General features: G+C 37.5%; 3 protein-coding genes and 2 long non-coding RNA genes across 6 annotated transcripts; 4 read left to right on the top strand and 1 right to left on the bottom strand.

Moving 5' to 3' along the window:
- Positions 1 to 384: 384 nt before the first annotated feature.
- Positions 385 to 9,404, top strand: LOC120085811 (stress response protein). Of its 2 annotated transcripts, none has more exons than XM_039042010.2 (2): positions 385 to 523; positions 8,720 to 9,404. In XM_039042010.2, the coding sequence occupies exon 2, from the start codon at positions 8,737 to 8,739 to the stop codon at positions 9,145 to 9,147; it is 411 nt and encodes a 136-aa protein (XP_038897938.1). In that variant the 5' UTR covers positions 385 to 523; positions 8,720 to 8,736; the 3' UTR covers positions 9,148 to 9,404. The 2 variants fall into 2 exon arrangements, with proteins under 2 accessions (XP_038897938.1, XP_038897937.1); XM_039042009.2 differs by having other exon boundaries at positions 419 to 749; positions 8,720 to 9,245.
- Positions 9,405 to 10,465: 1,061 nt separating this feature from the next.
- LOC150034157 (uncharacterized) lies at positions 10,466 to 11,936 on the top strand. Its single transcript, XR_016531943.1, has 3 exons — positions 10,466 to 10,576; positions 11,403 to 11,516; positions 11,618 to 11,936. It is a non-coding gene; the product is annotated as an uncharacterized LOC150034157 (long non-coding RNA).
- Positions 11,937 to 13,410: 1,474 nt separating this feature from the next.
- LOC120085812 (uncharacterized) lies at positions 13,411 to 14,650 on the bottom strand. Its single transcript, XR_005484035.2, has 3 exons — positions 14,509 to 14,650; positions 13,801 to 13,853; positions 13,411 to 13,644 (listed from the first exon to the last, which is right to left on the bottom strand). It is a non-coding gene; the product is annotated as an uncharacterized LOC120085812 (long non-coding RNA).
- Positions 14,651 to 14,843: 193 nt separating this feature from the next.
- On the top strand, positions 14,844 to 19,366 carry LOC120085810 (NADH-ubiquinone oxidoreductase 20 kDa subunit). Its single transcript, XM_039042008.2, has 2 exons — positions 14,844 to 15,335; positions 18,820 to 19,366. The coding sequence occupies exons 1-2, from the start codon at positions 14,932 to 14,934 to the stop codon at positions 19,052 to 19,054; spliced, it is 639 nt and encodes a 212-aa protein (XP_038897936.1). The 5' UTR covers positions 14,844 to 14,931; the 3' UTR covers positions 19,055 to 19,366.
- Positions 19,367 to 20,425: 1,059 nt separating this feature from the next.
- Positions 20,426 to 24,040, top strand: LOC120084423 (SNF2 domain protein). The gene is made up of 5 exons (XM_039040201.2): positions 20,426 to 21,498; positions 22,161 to 22,213; positions 22,482 to 22,648; positions 22,762 to 22,913; positions 23,356 to 24,040. Exons 1-5 carry the CDS (start codon positions 20,748 to 20,750, stop codon positions 23,739 to 23,741), a joined length of 1,509 nt encoding a protein of 502 aa, XP_038896129.1. The 5' UTR covers positions 20,426 to 20,747; the 3' UTR covers positions 23,742 to 24,040.
- The last annotated feature ends 683 nt before the right edge of the window (positions 24,041 to 24,723 follow it).

Raw genomic sequence — 24,723 nt, 5'->3', positions numbered from 1 at the left:
AACTCATCTTATAATAGAAGTCACTTGTTAAATCTATTAGTTTATTAACAACATAGTAATAAGAGGATCAAAATGATTCTTTTTAATACAAAGATTAAAAAGGAACATTTTTTTAGTAAAAGACCAAAAAATGACGGTTTAGAACATAGAGTCCCAAACTCCCAAATAAATGTGTGTGAAAGTAAAAATACTAATCATTAGTCTAAGACTCTTTAAAGATTGACAATTAATCTACCGTGAAAAAAAGACTTGTTAGTAATGATGAAAGTCGTAGTTCAAATCTTCTAAAATTAAGTGGTACTAAAACAAAGTTATGGCAATTTTTGAGTTATAGAAAATAAATTTTAGAGTTATCAAGCCAATTATGGTTAGGTTAAAAAAACAAAAGAAAAACGTTCCTCCGCAGCCCCATCTCCCCACGCACTCTCCCTACCTTCCCCGGCTCCCTCACGACGCTATCCTGTTCTCTCTCGCCCAGCGCCCACGCGCTGTTGCTCCGCCTACCAGCCGCCAACTGCAGCAGGTAATCTTTCCTCTCTCTCCCCCTGTGTGCTTTGCTGCAGATCCCTTCCTCTCTCTCTCTCTCTCTCAGTTTTTTCCCCTACCTCTCCTCTGCGTCTTTCTCCGGCCACTGCACCCGGAAGCTCCCAGTCGCCGCGCACCGCAGAACACTACTCAGACGACGTCGGACATCCCTTAGGACAGTAATCAATCCCTCGCCCAGCTAGTGTTCTCGACGGTCAGTTTAGGTGGGTGTTTCCTTCTGGTTTCTGGTTTGTTCTTGCTACCCATGATTCATTTGACTTTGAAATTGATTACACACTCTGTCTCGGCCTTAGATTCACAAGTCAGAGGAGTTTTAGCTTTCTGTCGATTACAAGGCTCCGATATCGTATTTGAATTTACTATTTAATGTTGTCTTTAGAGTTATAAGCCTTGAATTTTCATTGTGCTTCGAATTGGGGGTTTCGTTGCGGTCATGGGACTTATTTGAGAATAAATATCAATTTGGGAACATTTTCTAAGCACCATGGGAAAAATGAAAATGTTACAGTAGTTTGGGTTCAAACTAAATGGAATTATGTTAATTGTTATTAAGATTGGATAGACTTTCCCAAGCTGAAAGCAACTTAATTTTGTTGCTCGAAATTGTTTGAGGTAAGTGACTCAACAACTGGAAAGCCGGGCTTGGTTCGGATTCTTTTGTTGATAATTTGGGCCTCGCCAAACAGTTTTTATATGATAACTTGAGTGCCTTACATGTATGATATTAAAATTTTCATGTTTTTAACATGAGAGGATTTGATAGTGGGTACAATTTAGTGGCAATTACCCCACCTACTACAACTGATATACATCATCCAGTTTTACTAGAATTGATGTACAGCACAAATTCACGTTATAATGTTCGGTACCTAGTAGATTGAGGGTTTGCTCCTCTGAGTCTGTAAAGGAGTTTGCTATACATAGTAGTTGGACTAGTTTACCGTAGGATAAGGTTAATTGTTCACTAAGATGACTTAGATTAGATGACTTTACCAGATTTGTAACAGAACAATCGGTTTAGGTCTTACTAGTTAAAGTCATCCAGTTCATGTTGCATTGGAGCTAAGAAGTACGAACACTTTATTTTGGCTAGCTTGTTCGTGTCCGACACATGTTAGACATTTGGACACTCTGACACTTGTTGGACACATATCGGACACTTGTTAGTGCAACAATTGTGTTAGACATACATGGAATACTTGTTGAGTAGACTAAAAAGTTGCATATATGACAATAATAATAACTTTTGAGTGTGAAATACATCAAACTAAGTTTTTTTAATGTAACACTCAAAGTTTGAATGAACCAATATCGCATCCGAATGATAGAGATCCTGAGGACATGGAAGTATGGTTAAGAAAGGCTTAGAAGAATGGAAAGTTACTACCTATACCAATAAGGTACACCTTTCTTTTCGATTGCTCAATCATAGTAACTCCAAAGTTAAGTATGCATAGCTTGGAGCAATTTTAGTTGGGTGATCTCCTGGGATTTTTCCTAAGATGCATGTGAGTGAGGACAAAGTATGTAGAAAGGACCAGTGTTGGTTTGTGGGGATAGTCTTCAATCTTGAAAGCACAAAAGGATTATGAGTTAGGTTGCAGGGGATGTAGGGGAACATTAAAGCAAATAAGTTTCGAATCTGTATTCCAAATCTTGGGTCTGGGCATTACAAATGGTATCAGAGCAGAACCTCTCCCAGTAGGATGTGGTTCGGGGATGAACCAAGTAGAAGTTGGTGGGTATACAACACCTCGAGTTTAGGAGGGGTACATGAATGAACCGATATCACATCCGAACGAGAGGGATCTCAAGGACATGGAAGTATGGTTAAGAAGGTTTAGAAAAATTGGTAGTTACTACTTATACCAACAAGGTGCACCTTCCTTTTCATTGGCTCAATCATAAGACCTCCAAAGTTAAGTGTACTTAGTGTAACAATCATGCTTGTCCAGGACGTGTTTCCCCTGGCCGCATGCCCAATCCAACCCTTATTTATCATGTTTTTATGTTATGTATTTTCATTAGTTAAGTTAGTTTGCTTTCCTTGTACTTTTGTTGTAAGTAACCGCTTGCTCTTTTGTACATGCATGGGTGCCAGTTGGCTTTTTGTTCAGAATGCACTAATGGGGGTAAAACTAATCATCACACCCTCATATCCGAAGTAGTATGCTATAAACCCGTCTTCTAAAACTGTTTTCTACGAAACGGGGGTGGAGATTGTGAGAGGCACTCATTGTGTCATCAGCAATCCAAATATGAATTGGCTGACTTGTTCTTAAGCGAGAACAAGTGCCGCACAATCGTTAAGCAAAGTCCTTGAAAGGGCAATTGTGACAATTGGTATCAAAGCCATGTTGGCTTGAGAAGTTGAGAAGTTGCCATCATGTCTGCTACAAAACAGTTGGAAAGCCCCAAGTTGACTGGTTGGTTGAGATAGAAGAGCAACTGCTCTATCTAAGAAAAGTCCTTGGTCATTTTAGATGCCTATAAAGTCGGTTAGAAGAAATCTCTAAGAAGGTCGACAGAATCGATGCGGTAGCTGGCCGTTTAGATGGAATGCCCGTCAAGGAGTTGATGACAAGGATTGAGACCCTGGAAGCAAAGGCTACTAGATCTGGTAGCTTCTAGCATGGGGATAGCTCAGAGCTCATTGCTCATGTGGAAAAGCGTGTTGAAGAACTAGACAGCTGATAGAAAATGATAGTTTAGATGTTGAACAGCTTGTTAGAAGACCTTAGACCGCCCTCGATCTCGTAAGGACAAAGATCGCAAACGTCAGTGCAAGACTAAACCTCTTCATGAGAGCAGTGGGAAACTAAGCCCCAACTGGGAGTGTGGTTCAGTTTAACAGGGTGAAAGTACTCGAACCTAAGCCCTTTTTTGGGGCTCATGATGCTAAAACCCTATAGAATTTCATCTTCGATATGGAGCAATATTTCAGGGCTACGAATATAGTGACTGAAGAGTCTTAAGATCACCTTGGCGATGATACACTTGGCAGACGACGCCAAGTTATGGTGGAGGTCCCGTTTCATGGACATCCAAGAGGGTCGATGTACCATTGACACGTGGGATAAGCTGAAATAGGATTTGCGTTCTCAATTCTTCCCCAAGAACATTGAAATTTTAGCAAAACACAAACTACGGGAATTGAAACATACTGGTAGTATCGGGGAATACGTAAAGCAATTCGCGGGATTGATGTTGGACATCCGAGACATGTCAGAGAAAGACAAAGTTTTCTGTTTTGTCGAGGGTCTTAAGACATGGGCGAAAACCAAATTGTATGAACAGAGAGTCCAAAGTCTCTCCGAAACCTTCGCTGCTGCAGAATGGCTGTTTGTTCTCAACAATGGCATGCCCTAGGAATCGAGGTGGAATCTAACCTCTTCTAATGGGGGTAACAAATTGAACAGATCTAGCTCTCCCAAGAGTAGGGGAGGAGACAAAGCAGGAGGGACGGATCATAAACCCTTCCAACCAAAAGGGGCTATATGGGGCGTACGCCTAATCAGCAACAGAGCAATTATAAAGGGGGACCCCTCTCGTACTTCCTGTGTAAGGGGTCCCATCGAGAATACAAATGTCCAAATTGAGTGGCCCTCAAAGCTTTCCAGGCTTTGTTGGCAACAAACTCTGAAATTGAGGGAAAAATAGTTGAGTTAAACACGTCAACAGAAGAAGGTGACGATAACCTGTGCATGAGGGCCCTAAAGCTTTTATCTACCCTCCAAAAGAAGACAGAAGGAAACAAGGAACCAGTGGAACGTGGGCTCATGTATGTTGAAACATGGATGAACCATAAGTTGACCAAGAGCACGATGGTCGACTCTGGAGCCACCCACAACTTTATGATTGAGACAGAAGCCCATCACCTCCACTTGCAGTGGGGCAAGGACCCAGGAAAAATGAAAGCAATCAACTCAGTCACCCTACCCATTGTGGGAATTGCCTAAAGGACGACGACAAAACTAGGTTCATGGGTTGGATAGACCGATTTTGTGATCGTAAAGATGGATGACTTCGATGTTGTGTTAGAAATGAAATTTCTCCTTGAACACAAGGTCATCCCTATGCCTCTAGCCACATGCTTAGTGATCACGGGGTCGAGCCCCATTGTTGTCCAAACAATCATCAAGCAACCATATGGAGTGAAAATGATATCGACTATCCAGCTGAAGAGAGGGCTAGCCGTGATGAACCTACCTTCATGGCCATCCCTGTGGTCGGGGAAGAAGATTCGAAAGAATCTGTTCCCGAGGAGATCTAGTATGTGTTAGACAAATACATCGACGTCATGCTAGACAGTTTGCCAAAAACCCTGCCTTCACGGAGGGGATAGATCATGAGATTGAATTGCTACCCAGGGCCAAACCCCCTACTTAAAATGCATATCGCAGGGTGCCACCAGAGTTCGTAGAACTTAGAAAGCAGTTAGACGAGTTGTTGAATGTGAGATTCATTAGAACCACCAAAGCGCCCTATGGGGCCCTTGTGCTGTTTCAGAAAAAGGACAGAAGCCTCCGATTGTGCATTGACTACAGAACATTGAACAAGCTCACAGTCCGAAGCAAGTACCCTCTACCCATCATCACTGATCTGTTCGATCGTCTTCATGGGTCCAAGTACTATACAAAGCTTGACCTAAGATCGGGGTACTACCAGGTTTGCATGGTAGAGAGTGATGAGCCAAAGACCACCTGTGTTACGAGATAAGAGACATTTGAGTTCCTAGTCATGCTCTTCGACCTCACCAACGGCGCTGCTACATTCTGTACATTAATGAACCAAGTGTTTCACGAATATCTAGATAAGTTTGTGGTAGTCTACCTTGACGATATAGTTGTGTACAGCCTATTCATAGAGGAACATAAAGTCCACCTGCAAATAGTTTTCGAAAAGTTAAGGAAGAATCAGTTATATGTAAAGAGAGAGAAGTTCTCATTTGCACAATAGCGTATCAACTTCCTCGGCCATGTGATTGAATGCAAGTGAATAGGGATGGAAGAAGGGAAACTTGCGGCCATCTGAGGTTGGAAAGTGCCGACCTTTGTCATTGATCTGCAATCCTTCCTCGGATTAGCCAATTATTATCGACGGTTCGTGGAAGAATTCTCTAAAAAGGTAGGACCCCTGACGGAGTTATTGAAGAAATATACGAGTTGGAGGTGGACTCCAAAGTGTCAAGCCGCTTTTGAAGGCTTGAAGAAGGCCATGATAGAGGGTCCTGTCCTTGGGATAGTCGACATTACTAAGCCCTTTGAAGTCGAGACAGATGCATCAGACTTTTCTTTGGGGGGCGTTCTTCTCCAAGATGGACACCCCATTGTGTACGAGAGCCGTAAGTTGAATGATGTTGAGAAGCGGTATGCCACTTCTGAAAAAGAAATGCTGGCGGTTGTTCATTGTCTAAGGGCCTGGAGACAATACCTCCTAGGTGCGAAGTTTGTGGTCAAGACAAATAATAGTTTAATATGTCACTTTTTCGGCCAGCCCAAAGTTATCATTGAAACAGGCACAATGGCAAGAATGCTTAGCTGAATTTGACTTTCAGTTTGAACGTAGGCCGGGTAAGGCTAACCAAGCAGTTGACGCTCTCAGTCGAAAGAACGAGCATGCAGCCTATGCATGCTCGCCCATCTAAAAGCTAATAGTTTGAGTGGGAGCATTCGAGAGACGATTAAGGCACATCTCGCAAATGATAAAGTAGCCTACGTAATTGTACAACTAGCAAAAGAAGGGAAAACTCGACAATTTTGGGTCGAAGACGACCTCCTCCTTACCAAAGGTAACTGCCTATATGTCCATCGGTCAGGGGAGTTGTGGAGATTATTGATGAAAGAATGCCATGACACACTGTGTGAGCCAGACACAATGACTGGCAAAGAACTTACGTGCTATTGAATCAAGGATACTATTGGTCGAGCCTCAGAAACGATGTCATGCATTACACCAAAACTTGCCTTGTTTGTCAGCATGACAAAGTCGAAAGGACGAAGTTAGCAGGTTTACTGGAACCCTTGCCACTGCCCTCAAGACCGTGGGAGAGTGTATCCCTTAACTTCATCACGCACCTGCCGAAAGTTGGAGAATTTGAATCCATACCGGTCATCATTGACAAATTCTCGAAATATGCCACATTCATCCCAACGCCAAAACTGTGTTTCGCAGAAATGACAGCCCACTGATTCTTCAAGCATGTCGTGAAACTGTGGGGTGTTCCCGTGAGCATCATTAGTGACCGTGACAAAAGATTCACTGGGACGTTCTGGACGGAATTATTCAAAATGTTGGCCTCGACTCTGAACATCTCGTCGAGCTATCACCCACAAACTGATAGGCAAATGGAATGTTTCAATAGCATGCTCGAAGAGTATCTGTGACACTTCATCGATGCAAGACAGAAGAATTGGCTTCAGATGTTAGATGTTGCCCAATTTAGCTTCAACAACCAGAAAAGCTCGTTCACAGGAAAGACCCCCTTTGAAATTGTTTGTGGTCAACAACCCCTCATGCCTCACATCATAGACCACCCCTATGCAGGAAAGAGCCCTCAAGTGCATTTCACCATAGAGTGGAGACCGTCCTCTAAAGTTGCTCGCGTGTGCTTAGAGAAAGCGTCGAGGCGCATGAAGAAGTGGGCCGATACGAAGCATAGACCTCATGAGTTCCAAATGGGTAACACGTATTAATTAAACTGCGGTCAGATCAGTTTTGGTTTCATGGCCAGTGAGACCAACACCTAGTGAGAAAATATGAAGGGCCAGTCGAAGTGATCAAGAAAATCAGGAAAACCTCTTATCGAGTTTAGTTGCCCTCATGGATGAAGATTCACCCTGTCATCCACGTTAGCAATCTGAAACCCTACTATCCTGATCCCAATGATGAACAACGCAACGTAGTGACATGTCCACCGATCACGATGAAGTACACGGTTGAGAACAAAGTAACGGTCATGCTTGTCCAGGGCGTGTTGCTCGTGGCCGCATGCGCAATCAAACCCCTATTTGTCATGCTTTCATGTTATGTTCTTTCATCAATTAAGTTAGTTTGCTTTTCTTGTACTTTTGTTGTAAGTGACTGCTCACCCTTTTGCATATGCAAAGGTATCAGTTGAATTTTTGTTCAGAATGCACTATATAGGGGTAAGACTAATCATCACAACCTCATATCTGGAGTAATATGCTATAAAGTCGTTGTTGTTGCTTATTGCTTTCTAGCCTACTACAATCTTTCTTTACTCAAATCATGCTTTCAAATGTCTGCGAAAACATTTTCCTCTAGGCCCGTTTTCTAAGAAACGGTGGTGGAGGTTGTGAGAGGCACTCGTTGTGCCATCGGTGATCCGAATCTGAATTGGTTGACTTATTCTTGAGCGGGAACAAGTGCCGCACAATTGCTAATCCTAGTCCCTGAAAGGGCGATTGTGACACTTAACTTGGAGCAATCCTATGTTGGATGACCTCCTAGGATTTTTTCTAGGATGCATGTGAATGAGGACAAAGCATGTAGAAAGGACCAGTGTTGGTTTGTAGGGATAGTCTTCAATCTTGGAAGCACAAGAGGATAATGAGTCAGGTCGTAGGGGATGTAGGAGAATGCCAGGGCAACTAAGGTATTGCATCTGGATTCCGAATCCTAATTCGAATCTTGGGGTGTTACATTTAAGCTTATAAATGCATCAACCCATTTACTTTGAAAATGGTATGTATTTTTTAAAATGTATGTTTTAATAGGCGTGTTCTTGTTGTGTCCTAGATTTTTAATATATGGTGTGTCGCCGTGTCCGTGTCCGTGTCGTATCATATCTATATCTGTGCTTCTTAGCATTGGGGCACATGACAAAGTGACAATAGATAGTGCCACGAGTCTAGTGATGTCATGGTCCATATCTATTTTCTTTGAAGCTCTATTTTTGTACTCTTTTAGAGTTTCTCCTCTCAATAAGTATAGCTTTGTTTTCAATTTAGAATGATATGATTTATTGTTTTTATTTGGGATCCCAAAATAAAATTATTTAAATTTTTAATAACGTTCAATTATTATTGTTGTTTTCAATTTTAGATGTTGCGGATCCATGCAGTAATGACTTCAAATAGAGGTCTTAGAAAGCTGCTTTATTATGGGTGCTCTAGGATTAGTTTCTGAGATTAATGAACTTCTTGTACAGGTGATTTTATTCTATAAATGCCGAAGAAATCTTCTAAAACGCCTAAAAAGGTGCAAGAGAATGCCTTTACGAAAGAGGAAAACTCCAATGCTGCAGAAAAACCCAATACTGCAATGAAAGAGGAAAAGCCCCCTTCAATAAAGAAACACAATGAGATTGATGAAATTTTCGCCGGGAAGAAGAGAAAAAAACCGGAAGTTGAAAAGGCCAAGGAACCAAAACTAGATACACCAGTCAGACCAAAGAAGATAAAGAACAAGAAAGAGGATGGGACTCAGTCTAAAAATGGCTTTGCAGACCCACCATCACGCCGCAGAAAGAAAACAGGGGACGGGCTTATAATTTACACAGAAGAGGAACTGGGTTTTGGCAATCCAGATGCTGGAGGCACTCCGCTCTGCCCATTTGACTGTTCCTGTTGCTTCTAAACATCTCAATGTTTAACTTTTGTTCTAGAGTTTGCTTCTCTATCTGGTAAACTTCTGTTACATCTTCCATCTTTGTAATTCTAATTTCCAATTTTGAAGATGGCTTGAGCAGTTTATTTGTTTCCATAACTACTATGCATTGGAGGCGGTCGTAGCAGTTTTGCAGGAAGTATGTAGATATAAATTATGCCACATCAAAATGTAAGATATTGGGTCTATGATGGAATCAATGACAGTTTATTTTGAATGCCTGTCAATGATGGATCTGATGGTTCTCTTAATTGGTTTCTTGAGGCCAGTTGAATTAACTTTTGTTTATATATAGATTGCTTGGACCTTGTGATGTTATCGGAACTTTGAAGGTGCAGATACACTGTCAAGTGATGTTACTTCAACTTTGGATCTTTTTAGAAATCTAGATCTCTCCACTGGCGATCTCTGTTTATAAACGAATGTGTCCTGCAATCATCATATTTCAAGACGACGTTTGTTGCTTGGCATTTCTACTCTCATTACCCGACAGGGTTATGGAGTTAATAGGTTAGAGTATCCACTGCATTATGAAGTGAATAAGTTGAATTAGAAAGTATATGTGCAAAGGGAAAATTATTCTACAAAAAAGTTAAATAACAATTTTCATGTATTTTGAGGACTGTCCACTTATGTGATAAATGTGTCTCAATAACTTTTAATTTTGTATTAGTCCATAAATTTTAAAAAAGTCATGGACTGAAAAAAAAAACTTACGGGAGTGTTTGGACCCCCTATTTAGAGTTGGGCGGGTGGGCTATTATAGCCCACCCAACGTTTAGGGCTCCAACTAAAATAGTTGGAGCCCAAATCCCACTTAACCCACAAATTATTTGGCTCGATTATTTTATTCTCCCTTGTTTTGTTTACTTTGATTACTGCTCGATTATTTTGCTATGCTTCCTTCCATCTCTTCTCCTTAGGATCTCGCCATTGTTCTCGATCAGCATCATTCTTGATGGATTTTGGAGCTTCCTTTTCTCCGTTCCTATTGATCGACGACCATTGTGGTTCTCTTTGGTTGGATTTGAAGAAATCCTTCGTAGATCGAGACTACGGTATGTTTGGTAGTCTAGATATGTATTTTTCTCTAGATTTGTAACCCTTTCTTTTGGCTTCCTCTTTCATCTTGCCGTTTCGAACGCCACTCTTGTTCCTCCTTTATCTTGCCACTTCCTTCAGTGCTCTTTGCTCTCTTTGCTCCAAACGAGGGTTTCCCCATGCCGCTTCTTTCGGTTCTTTAATATTTTGTATTGTCCCTTCTGTCTATCTGAGTCCAAAATCATACAACCATGTTGGAGCTCAGATCTTGCTTGGTAGGGGATGGAGATCCTCGTTTGGAGCATGGTAGGGGATGGAGGATGGTGTTAAGATCTTGGTAGAGTTACTAGATCCAATGGTAAGTCTTCTTTCTCTTCATCAGCCGATGATGAGTCATTATAGTTTTTTTTTTTTGACAAATGTAACTTATTTTTTACACATCTTTTCAACTTACTCCGATTATTTTGTACTATGCTTGATTTTAGTGTTTTGTTCTTGGTCTTTGATTATTGGTCTCATCAATGTATTTGATCATTTTGCTACTATTTGATTATCGGTCTTTGATTATTTTGCTACTATTTCAATGACTATTTTTGCATTGCTACTGTTCTTGGTCTTTGATTGTTGGTCTTTGATTATTTTGCTACTATTTCAATGACTGTTTTTGCATTACTACTGTTCTTGGTCTTTGATTATTGGTTTTTGATTATCGGTCTTTGATTATTTTGCTACTATTTCAATGACAGTTTTTGCATTGCTACTGTTCTTGGTCTTTGATTATCGGTATGTGATTATTTTGCTACTATTTCAATGACTATTTTTGCATTGACTCTAATGATCAATGTATCTAATTTACCATGACACATCATATTATCCGAAATTCAAAACACCTAAGAAAAAATTTCGTTGCTCTGAGGCTGGTTCTTACTGTCTAAGCAATAGTTGATGGCTCGTTGGCTTCCTTGTTTTTTTTTTTCCAATCTCATTGCAACTATGTCATAACTCTTGTTTGGTTCCCAAGTTGTTCTTGTTTGGTTTACTCTAGTTTGATTGCAAGTAGTGGTTCATAAAGTAGTGGTTTGCAAGTACTTTGTTGATGTGATTGACATTAGTATTCACGTCAATAGTACACTAATCACTTTATTTCACTAGGTGGGGTTTCTAAGGTGTATTAATTACCCTAGGTACAACTAAACTTGACCTACCCATCACATAGAATGTCAATACCTTCTCTTCTCCATAAATGAGACCTCTTTTCCTTACAACTACGAGGCCTCATCTTCACCACACCATTGTTGGTAAGTCCTTCCCCCCTCCCTCTCTTTTCTTATCACATCTCCTGTTACTTTCATTTTTTTCTTTATATTATTACTTAATATCTATTTATTGATTGTCATAGTGTTCAACTTATTAGAGAACAAGCGAAGCTTCACATTTCCTCTTTCTATTGTACATAAGGTGGTACTCTTCTTTGTCTCAATTTTCTTTTCTTTTGTGTCTTTCTTGGTAGTATTTTCCTTTCTTTGCTTATTATTGTCTTTATTTGTACTATTTGCCTCACTATTTTCTTGTTTATTTATATGGTTGGTAAATTTAAAATCTTTTCCTTCATGTGTTGTAGGTCGGGTGGAATCTAATCCATACTATCAAATTTCATCCTCTATATTTGAAGTGTTTGTTGATACAAAAACTTAAATTCTTAAAATAATTTAGTTATATATTAATTATGCTTTTGCAATTATTTTATTACAACAATTTCCATTCTTAAAAGGCTTGATTTTCTTCCTAAATACTTGTGTTTTCATCACATTTTTCTTTTTATTTTCATTTAAAACTCAAGATTTGATCCAGAGCCTAAAATTAAACCTACTTTAATCAAGACTATTTTATTAAGAATGCAAACAAAAATTTTTATTGATAAATGTGCCTAAACATATACATGAAGGTGCTCTTCTGACGATTCATATGAACATGACCTATCACAAGATGAGCTTGATGGAATCTAAGGTAGTAAAAGAAAACATTATGGATATCTAGGGTAGTAAGAGAAAGCTTTATGGATATCATCAATCTGGTTTTACGAATGTAATGGACTTTGCAAATGACCATGAAGCCCATTGTTGAATGACATGCAAGGTCATGAAGCCCATTGTTGAATGACACGCAAGGTTGTCAATGAACTTAATGATATTCCAGAACTATAAATCCAACAATGCCTAACAACTATTTTCATCACCTATTTTTCTATCTAAAGTAGATTATAATATTTTTTTACTATTTCATGGACATAAATAAGATTTGATTTTCTTTTTTCACTATTTGTGAAATTTCTCTATTGACATACATTAATGTGTTGGGTAATAATTAATATCCTTTGAAGAGAATGAAATTGTATTTATCATATCATCACAAAGTTTGATATCACATCTTATTCAAATTGGTGGAACGAATTTAGGTTTGTAAAAATATGATATTTCATGAAAAATAAAATCCAAAATGGATTATTATAACCCAAACTATAATAACCTACACACCTAATACAAACTATTATAACATTTTATAATAACCATTATTACTCACATAACAACCCAAACACATTTTATAATAACCATTATTACATAACTAATACTCTAAAAAGGAAAAAAAGATTGTAAACTTGTAAATTAATTTAGTTCTTTTTATAAATAATAAGATCACTTAATTGACCTAACTTGATGTTCAATGCAACATATTGTTTTAAATCCTTTGTTTTGCCAAATCAACCGTCTTTATAATATTTAGAGTCATTTGGGACAAGGATTCTAAAACTACAATAACCACCTCCCACTACAATAAACAAATTTTACTATTTACTATGATTTTTTCTATTTTACTTCCATTAATTTTTTATTCTTTGCTTACTATAATTTAAATAGTTAATACATGCTAATAATCTACACCCTTTAAAAGATAATCCCTAACCAATAACCCTAACTATATTATTTGTCTATGCAAAAAATACATTGACATTGTGAATCTCAAAATGCTCAATTATAGCTGAAAATTGATCATGATGTTCTTAAATTTGCATTACTTGATTATGATATCATACGTGCTTTCAAATCATGGTTGATGATTGGACGGGATGGCATTCACTCTTTTGTTTCTTCTGGTTTTGAAGATGGCAGGGCCTGTTAACTTACTGTCTAAGGATTATGCCAATATATTTTGTTTGGTATTTATAAAATTCATTTTCAAATAAATATACATGATATTGCAAATTATAAATGAATATTACAGGTTCCATATCTGCCTTGGTCGTCAATAAAGACATCAAATTCTTAAGATTTTTACAGCATCTAAACTTCATGTATACCTACAACAATTACAACCCAGATTGATATCATACCAATTATGTTCAAGGGTTGGTCGTTTCTCGTTTCTCATCTGCAGCCAAAAGCAAAAAAGAAACTATGAATCTCAAAATGCCAGATTAACGATGAAAATTGATGCAAAGTAATGTACAGATATCCCGTATCCCAACAAAGTTGTGAACAAATTTCTATTATTTTCAAGATCAAGAGCAGGAAGGCCAGGATCAACCTCTCCTGAAACCTCCACAACCTGGATTGTTCCAACAGGAAACGCTTGGCGCACTACATAAATCACAAATCCACAGTTAATATCAACAAGGATTCGCACAAATTGAAGGATAAAGTCGCTTTATTTATGTTAAAGAAACATTCTAACAAATATGCAGATTTGCAAATCAACTTCTGTAACACAAAAACACTTTCACTAAGCTAAATAAAGAAAAGATAGTGTATGATCAAAGAATAATTCTAAAGTTTAAAATAAAATAGTTTAAAAAGTTGGAAATGAATAAAAATTTCGCTGCTTAAAATTTGAAGGATACCACATAGAATGATAGATTCCCCCAATCGTGTTCAGTAGCTCAATATAGGCACCGTGCAAAAGGTTGTTTGTTGGAAGATTAAAGTACAAACACCCGTGTCTGAATTTAATGCCAATTCAAACCCTAATTATACAAAATTTCTTTCCATACAATTTCAAAAACCTAAAAAAAATATCCAAAATTGCAGATGACGGGGTTAAAATTTAAAGAATGTCGACCGGACATTGTATCTTGAAACGATTAAGTTTCAAGGATCTTCTTCCGGTAACTAAATATCGGCTCCATGCGGCAGACGGATCGCCATTAAAACGGCGCCTGCTGCTGACTCGATGATAGAGCCAATTCAGAATAACCCATTTCATCGAAATGTTAAAATAGAAAGAAAAACAGCTTACGATTCAAGAACTCAAACGCATCTCTCCGATTGAAGGTGAAGAGAGTAAAAATAAGAAAAAACCGGAAACAAATTTGAAGAAGAAGTAGGAGAAAATCGTTGCAGGGATGATAATTGAAAACCTGCGATTCAGCAAAAATTTATAGACGGGATTCATGATGAACCCTAAATTTCTGCTTACGAATTTACCGAAAAGACCAGAGATCTTCGATTGGAGAGGAAAGCCCATTGGGCGAGGCCCAAATTAATTGGATTGGGCTTTTAGTAGTCTCAGCCCAGACGAATGCGACATGTCGTTTCTACGTAGAGCCAATAGCGTGCCACGTCAACAGACGACGTCGGTAAGTAGGAATAATACCGATTTGCGGATTTTAGAATTGTTCATTTCGGTTGTATCGGAAGTTCTGAATCTTGATCCGTGGCAATGGCCGCCGTGAGCCGAGCTTCCACTCGCATCCCTCATCTGCTTGCTGCACGGGGAGCTTTTTCTCTTCATACCACAGCTCCGGCTTTGTCTTCTTCATCGACTGCCTCTCCGACGCCGTATACGAGGCCGCTGCCTCCTTCGGCTTCGTCCCCGACGGGTCTTCCGAAGGCGGCTGAGTATGTCATCTCGAAGGTTGATGACCTTATGAACTGGGCTCGCCGTGGTTCTATCTGGCCCATGACTTTCGGCCTTGCTTGTTGCGCCGTTGAAATGATGCACACTGGTGCTGCCCGCTATGACCTCGATCGCTTCGGTGTCATCTTCCGTCCTAGCCCTAGGCAATCTGATTGTATGATTGTCGCCGGTACCCTCACCAACAAGATGGCCCCAGCTCTTCGCAAGTTAGTTTTCTCTCTCTCTCTCTCTCTCTAATACAAGAAATTTGTTGATCCCAGAATTCTTGGACCTGACTGGATAATTGACTAAACTACTAGATTGACGGAAAACTTCATATTGAGATCGAAGTTCAAAATTGTATAATTTTTTAGGTTATGGAGTTATTCCTTTTTGTCAATTGTTCCCGGCCTGTAGGTCGTAGTGCGCACTATTTTGGCCATCTAAACTTGTGAAGATATTCTTCCTGTGTGTAATGTTCATAATATGTTTATCTTTTCTGAAAATGGTTTGTTATCTAAAAGGTCAAAGGCTTATGCCATTTTAATTATCTACTGAATTTTATTATTTCTTGGGTCAAACTAATTTCGATTATACGTATTGATTTTCATGAATAAAATGCTTCAGCCTCTATGTTGATGGATTTTTGGGGAGGTTCCTCTTCTTCATTTTGAAAAACGGGTTGATTACTTTTGATATGTTGGATTATTGAGTTGTGTAATGCAAATTGAGAAATTTATCTCTTTAATTCCTTTTGTTTACCTCTACATTCATGTTATATATCTTCATGAATTTTCACTCATCGCATGACTTCCATGGTTTACAAGGAAAATTTATGAAGTAATCATCAAACTAGTTCTTGTACAAAGTTTTTTCGCTTCATCATCTTGGCATGATGTGTGAAGAATGCATGCTCTTTGGGTTGAGTAATCATGATTTCTCGGACAATAAGCCATCTGTTTATATCTGTTCTTTATATGTCCGAGTGGTTAATGTGTTAATGAAGAATGTGACTATTTTGTTTGTTTTGAAGATGTCCCTTCTCCTTATTTTGTTAATCTATGAATTTGAAATGTGCATCATAGTAAGACTTCCTAATTCTGAAATATGTCAAGAAAGTATGCATGTGGCGTCTTTGAAAGTCTGACAAGAATTTCTGGAGTCATTTCACATAAGTAGCTAACTTCTTAATAAGGTCAACTGGAAAAGAAATTCTTTGCCATTCTTTTCTAATCTTAGTTCTGGTTTTTATACATGCTGTTTATTAGCCACAAGATAATTTCCTTTTCCACTGTCCAACTTTAGTTTTTGAAATTGTGTTTCATCTATCCACATTTTTGGTTATATTATTTTAGTACTTTTTCATTAGGTCCATGGAATTATATGATGTGGATAAGAGGCGTTCACGCTAGCTAAGAACACATTGGAGATGAAGTCAGTTGCGTGGTAGCACTATAAATTAAATGAACACTTTTGAGTTTGTAGATTAAGAAGTTACATTAGGTCCATGGAATTATATGAATGAGGCGTTTATGCTAGCTAAGAACACATTGGAGGTGAAGTCAGCTGGCGTAGTAGCACTATATATTAAATGCACACTTTTAAGTTTGTAGATTAACCGATTGAGAAGTTACTGTACTATTGGAAGAGGATAGACCCCATGATATCCAAAGGTAGAATAGGAGCCCATTCTTAGGGTATACAAAAAGAACCCATTCAAAGGGCATACAAAAGGTGTTTCCAATTTGCATTGAGGAAAGAAAAACTATGACTATATAGCGGGTAAATCTTTGCACCAAAAAAAGCATTATGAATGAAAGTATCAACAATATCCTTAGTTGTCTTGCTCTTATCCTGGAAGATTCTAGAATGTCTTTGATCCAAATCTTCCACAAAATAGCACAAATAATGCTTAACCAAAATGATCTTTGGTGGGTTGATCTAATTGTCAGTAAGGCCAAATGTAAATAATATACGATTTAGAAGGGATGAGTACAAGTTATTGTGGCAATCTACGTATGATTTAATATATTTAGTTTTTCTTGGTTTCTAAATGTAATAGGATCAAGTGATTCTCACACAATAACAGTTAAGGTGTGTCCAAGCTAGCCAAGACACTTGTTGAAATATAGAAATAAAAAATTGAATTTTATAAAGTAGCTTGCACTAGGCTTCTATGTATGAATTTCTGTTTATTGAGGAAAATGGAACTAAAGCCTAGACCTAGAGGAATACACCAATTTAGATGTACCCTCACGTTGGAGATCTTACTGTTTAATCTTAATGGGTAAAAATGAAGTTTTAATGTGACCAAGGGATCTCTAAATTCTATACATGAGAATTTTCTTATAGAAAAGAATAATGATATAAGAATGTGAGTCACAATGATATGCAAATTTCTTTGAACTTTTGGTCTCATTTATATGGTGGTATTGCTTGTAATTGCGGTAGATTAGGAAGTCCTTTATTTTGAATGAAATAAGGCTCTCATGTTTTCTTCTCTCAAAATAACTCTTTATACCTAGGAGGGGTGTAGTGGCTAGTAACGTTGTTTTTTCAGGATATTAAGCTATTTCCTAAAAATATCTCAGCGAATGGGATATTGGTGCATGAATTTGAGAAATGCGATATAGACTAAAATCCAAATAAAAAATCTTGAAGTGTGTACATGGTATTTGAGTTTCAAATATTTGACTGACTCATTTGGGAAATGCCTAATGGATGCTATAGAAGCAAATCAAAACCTGTTTTCTTATCAAATGCATTAAACTTTTTGACAGATTATTATTGGGAAAGGAATGTTTCCACATATCTGCAATGTGGTAGGTATACTGAGGTCAAATACAACCACCATCTCTTATTTGTATTTATGTGTCAATGTTAATGACTGTTGCTGCTATGGCGATTTTTTCTTTGTTTAAGAGTCCCATCAATGTTCAACCTGAATGCTCCATACCTCAAGCTTGAAACTCAAACTTCCTGCTGGTGGTTAGTGAACCAGTATCTTTGTTGAAAATGCTACTATATCCGAGTTTTGATTTTCTTCTAAGTTTAGGGAATCCCTTGATTGTTACATTGAAGACCAATTTAGTCATATAAATAGGTTAGAACACCACCTGATTTATTCATTCTTTTCAATGAAACTTGAAGAATGACTGTACATAGTATATTGTTTCTGTAATATGTATGGTTCTTCAACAAAAATTGTGCCTTTTAACCCCAAGGATGACCAATTAACCATGGTGGTAAAGGCCTTGGATTCATACAAATTTTACTTAGGACCTGTCGGACATTAACTAAATCACAAGCTTTTATTGCTAGGCCTTAGTTCTCAACTTTATGAGGCTGTGTTGTGGGATTAACGATATCTATGATAACAACAATGAAAGTGAGCTTATCCATCGATTGGGAGATGAACAATCAGCCCTTGTCAGTCTGGCTGCGTGTTTGATCCTTTTATGTTTCTGTACATAGAATCCAGGTCACAAATAAGAATGGTGAGGATTACTTGTAGTCCATCTTGGTTCTGACATCCCTTTTACGACAAAGGAGATTATGGAATCCTCTGAACTAGGTTGAGAACTTTTTGTCTGTCTGAAGTTCTAAATAGTCCAATTTGGGTTTTATAGCTGAACTCTGTAACTTCCTCTTATGGTATTTGACGAATCATTTCACACGCCCAAAGCTATGCTGAATATTTGTTCTCTGCAGGGTTTATGATCAAATGCCAGAACCACGATGGGTTATATCCATGGGAAGCTGCGCAAATGGTGGTGGATACTATCACTACTCATACTCGGTTGTTCGGGGTTGTGATCGGATTGTCCCTGTTGATATCTACGTTCCTGGTTGCCCTCCAACTGCTGAGGCATTACTTTATGGAATTCTTCAGTTGCAAAAGAAGATCAACAGACGCAAAGATTTCCTCCAGTGGTGGACCAAGTGAGACCATCCATCCAACTCAGGTATTGGTCGTTGGTGGATGCTTCAGACTATAATAAGATGTATTACGATGTTTGTGGAAATGTAATAGAAGATTATGAGTGATGTTTAAATAAGACCCCATGACTGATCCTCCTTGATGATATTTTTTTTCTTTCCTTTTTTCCTGTTAATCTCCCCATGTTATCTGGAGCCTGTTCATGATAAAGAATTATGTCTCTTTTCAACTTTGGAGTTTACTCAGACTTCTGAGATTTTCAACTCAGTTTGATATCTTTTGATTTATTGATAATGCCATTCAACTTCTCCTTCCAAATTTCATTTCCTTAATTTCCTAATTCCTTCTACAATTTATAGTCTAAAATGGCTTTCTATCAACAATCTTTTTATTAATTCTGGTGAAAGAAATCAATTTATACTGTCAGTAATATGAATTCTGTTTTAAAACTTCTTTTAGATGTATAATGTAATAGTAGACAGATAATGTTGTAGTTAAATAGATAATTTTATTAATATGAGTTTTTAAAATTAATTATGTGATAATTTTATGAATCAATATTGAAAGGTGTAAATTCATTTACTTATAAAATATTATGATTTAAACCAATACAATTATTTGTCTAAAATTTTAATTAATACACCTTACTAAAGTTTAGAGGGGTAGATGGATAATTTCTGTTGATTATTTGTTAATGTTTAGTATTTTTTTTTAAACGTACGTTGTTTCACGTGCTCTCTTTAATTTATCTTAACAGCCCATCATTATTATTTTTTATTATTAATAGTCGAAGATTCTTTCATCCAAAATCTTGTGTTCTTTCTAATGTTATTATTTTCAATCACTTCAAATTACTTATTTATCTTGACTTTTATCGAGCATTAATATAACTTAAGATAGTTGTGATTATAATCATATCGAACACATGATGTGTATGTACAAAAGAGAGAGTAACAAATATACGTTGAATATGTTAGATAATCGATGAGACATTTGTTCTGAGTGATTTTACATCTCCTCATCTCTTTTTAACTAGATGATTAGAATTAAAACAAACAAGAGTTCAAAAATTTAAATCTCCATTCTAAATGTCATTTTCAGAAAAGGACAAAAAAAAAAAAGGTCTATTGTACGGATAATTAGGCAACAAGATTATATCCAATTATTTTGAAATTTATGTCAGTTTCTAACCGATGATTAGTTGGCTTGATAAGAAAATCTTTTGATGAAAAAGCAATTTGTCAGCTTTCGCCATTAACGTTTTGCTTCAAATATTTTTTTCGTTTTCTGGTTTATGGTTATGAATGATATTATGAGATTTAATGGAAGCAAGCTTTGTGGATTGGTATTTAGACAAAACCAATTGTAGAAGACGATAATGGAGAACCCAATGTTACATCAATGAAATGATTAGTAGGTAAAAATTAAGATTGATAGTGTGATTAGAAAGGAATGGAGGGAAGATTTGTTTAATTTTGCTAATATTATTTTTAATTCGTTGCGAATTCAAAATGATGATACCATTTTCCCTCCTTTTCCGAAGGTTTATTCAAAACCCGAGTATCTAGGGTTTCAATACTCTTCTACTGTATACAGCTCTCCACGTCTTTCGCCATTCTTCTTCACTACCAAATCCTCTTTCACTGCTCCAAAAACCCACCTCTCAGATACAACTTCCATTTCATTCTGTTATTTCAAAATGAATGAAAGCCGATCGCAGCTCCTTCTACTTCCAAACCAGCTTGACCCTTATGGGTTAATGCTTTCAGAATCAATCGAACGGTTTTTCGATGAATATCGAAAAGGGGTTACTGATTTCTCTAGTTTCATTCCCATTTTCTCTCGTTTGCTCAGAAATTTGCCCGACCCACCGGTGGCCGTTGTCTGGTTTTACTCTGCTTTGACGTTTCACACCGCTAAATCCGCAGCTAGAGGTTCTTCGGAGAAGCTGCTGGCAGTTAAGGATTTATTCCAACTTCTTGTTTCTTGCACGGCGTCGTCCTGTGCCTCGAAAAGAATCGCGGTGCTGGCCCCGGTTGTTTACTGTCTGTTTGATTTAGTTGTCGAGAAGAAAACGTCCAAGGAAGAGGCTGAGAATTTGATCGACGGGGTTGTTAGTTATATCAGTATTTGCTGTGGTCAAGAGTCCGAGGAGGACGGTTGTTCCTTGGGGTTTGGTCCTTATTTTCTGGATTTGGCCCGTGTCTGGATGGTGGACAAACCTGGAGAAGATTTGAAGGGGTTTCTCCCTCTTGTTAGCCATGAAATTTGTCAAGGTATCAGTATCAACGGTGGGGTGGGCTACTTTGCTGGGATCGTTATGTTTGAAGCCTTTTTGTTTAGGCTGTGCTTGAAATTTTCCTCTCGGATGTCAATGGTAGAACTGCAAAATGAACTCCACAGCCGGGCGGTCCAAATGATTGCTGGGTTTCGTAGCTGTCACTTCTATGGTAAGATTTGATGTTGATATTCATTCTTTTAAAGTCACGAGACTGTTAGATAACCTGGATTTTCTACAATTTGTTCCTCGGACCTCTTATATTTGTTTAGTAAAGCATGTTAAGTACTTAGTAGCCTCTCTTTTGACCTTCACATAGACACAACACAGAAATCTAATTCCATCATCAGACAACTGAGGAGATCGTATCATTCTCTATCTAGTATAAGTATCTTCAGTTTATCTGCTTTGATTTTGGTATACATTAACTGGATGCTCTGTTCAATTATCCACCATATATACTTCAGTGGACATATTGGATGCATGCAAACTAGGCATGAAGTGCAATCTGTAAACATTGCTAGAAGTGAAGAACAGGGATGGCAGGAACATATTCTCTCTTGGGAATCATATAATTGAACCGATTGTGCTATGTTCACAAACAAATATAATTCTGAAAGTAGTATCTCTCTTGTATGTGAGGTATAAAATAAAAATTCCAATGGCTTTTGCGTGCACGTTCATTATGTTTTCAGGGCTTCTCTTGTTCGTATTCCCTCTACATATCTGGATGACCAAGCCTTTTCTTAGCTGTGCTCTAATTGCATCCGATCTTTTCTCCTATTATCAATGACTCTGGGTGCTTGTAATCTGAAATCTGTTGGTGCATATCAGATATTTTCCTCAGGATGCTGCTGCAGTCAGTTTTGCCAACTACCTATTTGTTGGTCAGTATTTTCTTCTTTTATATTGTTGTGTACCATGTTTGTAGTATAATTATTTGAGGCAGTAGTATTCCTACTTCTAGATTGATGGCTTTCCCTTATGAGATGTAGTTTGAGGTTCTGCAACTCTGCTACTATCCATCAGATACACCATACACGCCCATGGTGGCTTAAGCTTGATCAGATACATCTTTGGAAGTAATATTGCTTATTCATCTTGATGTGGTAAAGGGAATAAAGCTTTGATTTTATTGAACTGTTTCTTCTGTAGGGTTCTGCAGATGAAGTTCTTCTGCGAGAAGTATTATATGATGCTGCGATGATACCAGAGTACCCATTCCTTAAACTTCAATTTGGAACTGAACGACCTGTTGCCGATTTAAGAACTATTTGTTTGAATTGGTTATTTGTTGCTGATAATGGTATTCGATCCTTTAGGTATAACAAATCCTAGACGTTAGCTATAGTATCTGAATTCTTAATCTGAACTTAGCAATACATGTGATGTAATGCAGTAGAAATTTACAATGTGCACATTCTGATTGGTGCAGAGACACTGGAAATCTGACTAAGGCTATGTCCTACATAAATGCCTTCCGCAATTCTTGTTGGCCCTCTCAGTTGATCAATTGGATCAGAAACCAGCCAGGCTTCAGCGAGAGGATGAGTCAACCAAACATCTCCACACCCACGGCTCTTATTGGTTAGTTTCTAAACATGTACATTGACTTGTGATTCTATGACAATAATTTTTTCTAATGTGATGACAATTTTCACGTGCTTCTCTTAATGATAATGAAGATATAGTTTGAAGAACACCAAGGTCACATTAACGTTGTCAACACAATTGTTATGTTTTGAACTTTCATAAAGAATTGATTGTAATCCATGTATATTGTGAGTCATGTTGTGTTTGCTGGGACGACATTGGAACTTGGCTGGGCATTATCTGCCAATATGTAAGAAAAAATTTCCATCATTTTAAGAATGATGTGAGGTCCAACAACATTAAATAACTCTTTATGAGAGGAAAAATCATAATATAAATATAGGAAGTATATACTATAAGAACATTAGAAAAATTTTTCCCTATATATGTGTGATGTTATTTTGTGATGGCTAACGGTTAATTGATTTAACTTCAGAATGGCTTCTGGTATTAGAAGATCAAGGGGTGAGAGTGTTCGACCATTTGAACTCCAAGCTCAGAGCCAGAGAAATCATTTGCAAGTCAGGAGCTGAGTTTCTACAACCAGCAAAAATTTCAGATGGCAAGAACCTAGATGTTAATTTCTTTAACAATGCCACAAATGTGATGGATGAGGATGCCTCTGTTGGTGACTTTGACATGGTTGATTCAATGGCTACAGCAGCAGTACAAGCAACATCCATCACCTTAAATGGAAATGGGTTTGAAAATGGAAGAAAAAGGAAGGAATGCATGAATGACAAAGGGGACATGAGGGTAAAGTTCCTTAGGCAACATCTCCATGACAATCCACTCAGAGAGAAATCTTTGCCACTGGTTTGATTTAGGAATCCATCCCTTCACTGACGCTACCCTGAAGTTATATATATAATATATAAAATAGACATTGTCTGTAACAAAATCTATTATACTATGGAGGAATTTTGTGCCTGCTCTCTGCAGCCAGCCTCTCGGCTTTTTACATTTTCATTTTGTCAGGCAATACGGTCTTGAGTTTAGATTCGTCAAATCGATTGTGTAAACTTTTACATATAGATTTGATCAGATGATATCCAAGGCAAGGCCAGTAGGTAGGTTGTAAACGATGGAAGATTTGCCATTATACATATGGTGTTGAAGAACCCTCTTCTTTTCTTTCCTTTTTGAGATCAACATGACGTAGGAGCAAGAGATTATCAGGTAAGTGAGTTGACAAGTACTTTCAGGTGGATCGACTCATTGAAAAAGAAAGGCAAACGAAGAACTTGAAAAATTAAATGCAACTTCAAATTTGACAAAAAAGAGTCTGAGGACTCAAAAGGCTTTTTGTGATACCTTAGCTCATGAACTGAAAAGATAATATTTTTATGTAAGTTTTTAATAATGAAGTTCAAAGGTCACATGTTTCCTATGGTTTGCTCACAAGCAATCCCCACGATTCTTTTATCTTCCAGTCTCTGTCATTGAAAATCCAAAACTTAGGGATTCACAAATAGTATTTTTAAAAAAATGATTTTTTTTTTAAAAAAAATTTCAATGTACGCTTTTTAAAGTAATTTCAGAACAAAAACGTATATATTATTTTCTTTCAAAAGTGCTTTCTCATTAGAACGTGTGGGTAAATAAATACACATAAATATAAGAATCAAAGTCCAGAACAATAATACATCTTTATTAGGAGGAGAGAAACCATCAAAATAATTAAAAAGGGGTGGTTGAAAAAAGTCAACTATGGATTGTTTTTCAAGTGACACAATCTTATGATAAGAACAAGAAAATAATTTCCCTTAATAAGCAAATAATCCAATAATGAACTTGTGATGAT

This window comes from Benincasa hispida, chromosome 9, assembly GCF_027475165.1.
Source record: "Benincasa hispida cultivar pf3 chromosome 9, pf3_genome.v1.1, whole genome shotgun sequence".
In the NCBI taxonomy this organism is placed as follows: domain Eukaryota; kingdom Viridiplantae; phylum Streptophyta; class Magnoliopsida; order Cucurbitales; family Cucurbitaceae; genus Benincasa; species Benincasa hispida.
Note: the sequence above shows the minus strand (reverse complement) of the source record. Positions and strands in the feature narration are given on the sequence as shown.

Bases quoted from the DNA above. Each gene is read 5' to 3' on its own strand.
- LOC120084423 (XM_039040201.2), top strand. From the start codon at position 20,748: ATGAATGAAAGCCGATCGCAGCTCCTTCTACTTCCAAACCAGCTTGAC. The intron at 21,499-22,160 runs GTAAGATTTGAT...GGTGCATATCAG, and splicing joins TCGTAGCTGTCACTTCTATG to ATATTTTCCTCAGGATGCTG. The intron at 22,214-22,481 runs GTCAGTATTTTC...TTTCTTCTGTAG, and splicing joins TGCCAACTACCTATTTGTTG to GGTTCTGCAGATGAAGTTCT.
- LOC120085810 (XM_039042008.2), top strand. From the start codon at position 14,932: ATGGCCGCCGTGAGCCGAGCTTCCACTCGCATCCCTCATCTGCTTGCT. The intron at 15,336-18,819 runs GTTAGTTTTCTC...TGTTCTCTGCAG, and splicing joins ATGGCCCCAGCTCTTCGCAA to GGTTTATGATCAAATGCCAG.
- LOC120085811 (XM_039042010.2), top strand. From the start codon at position 8,737: ATGCCGAAGAAATCTTCTAAAACGCCTAAAAAGGTGCAAGAGAATGCC.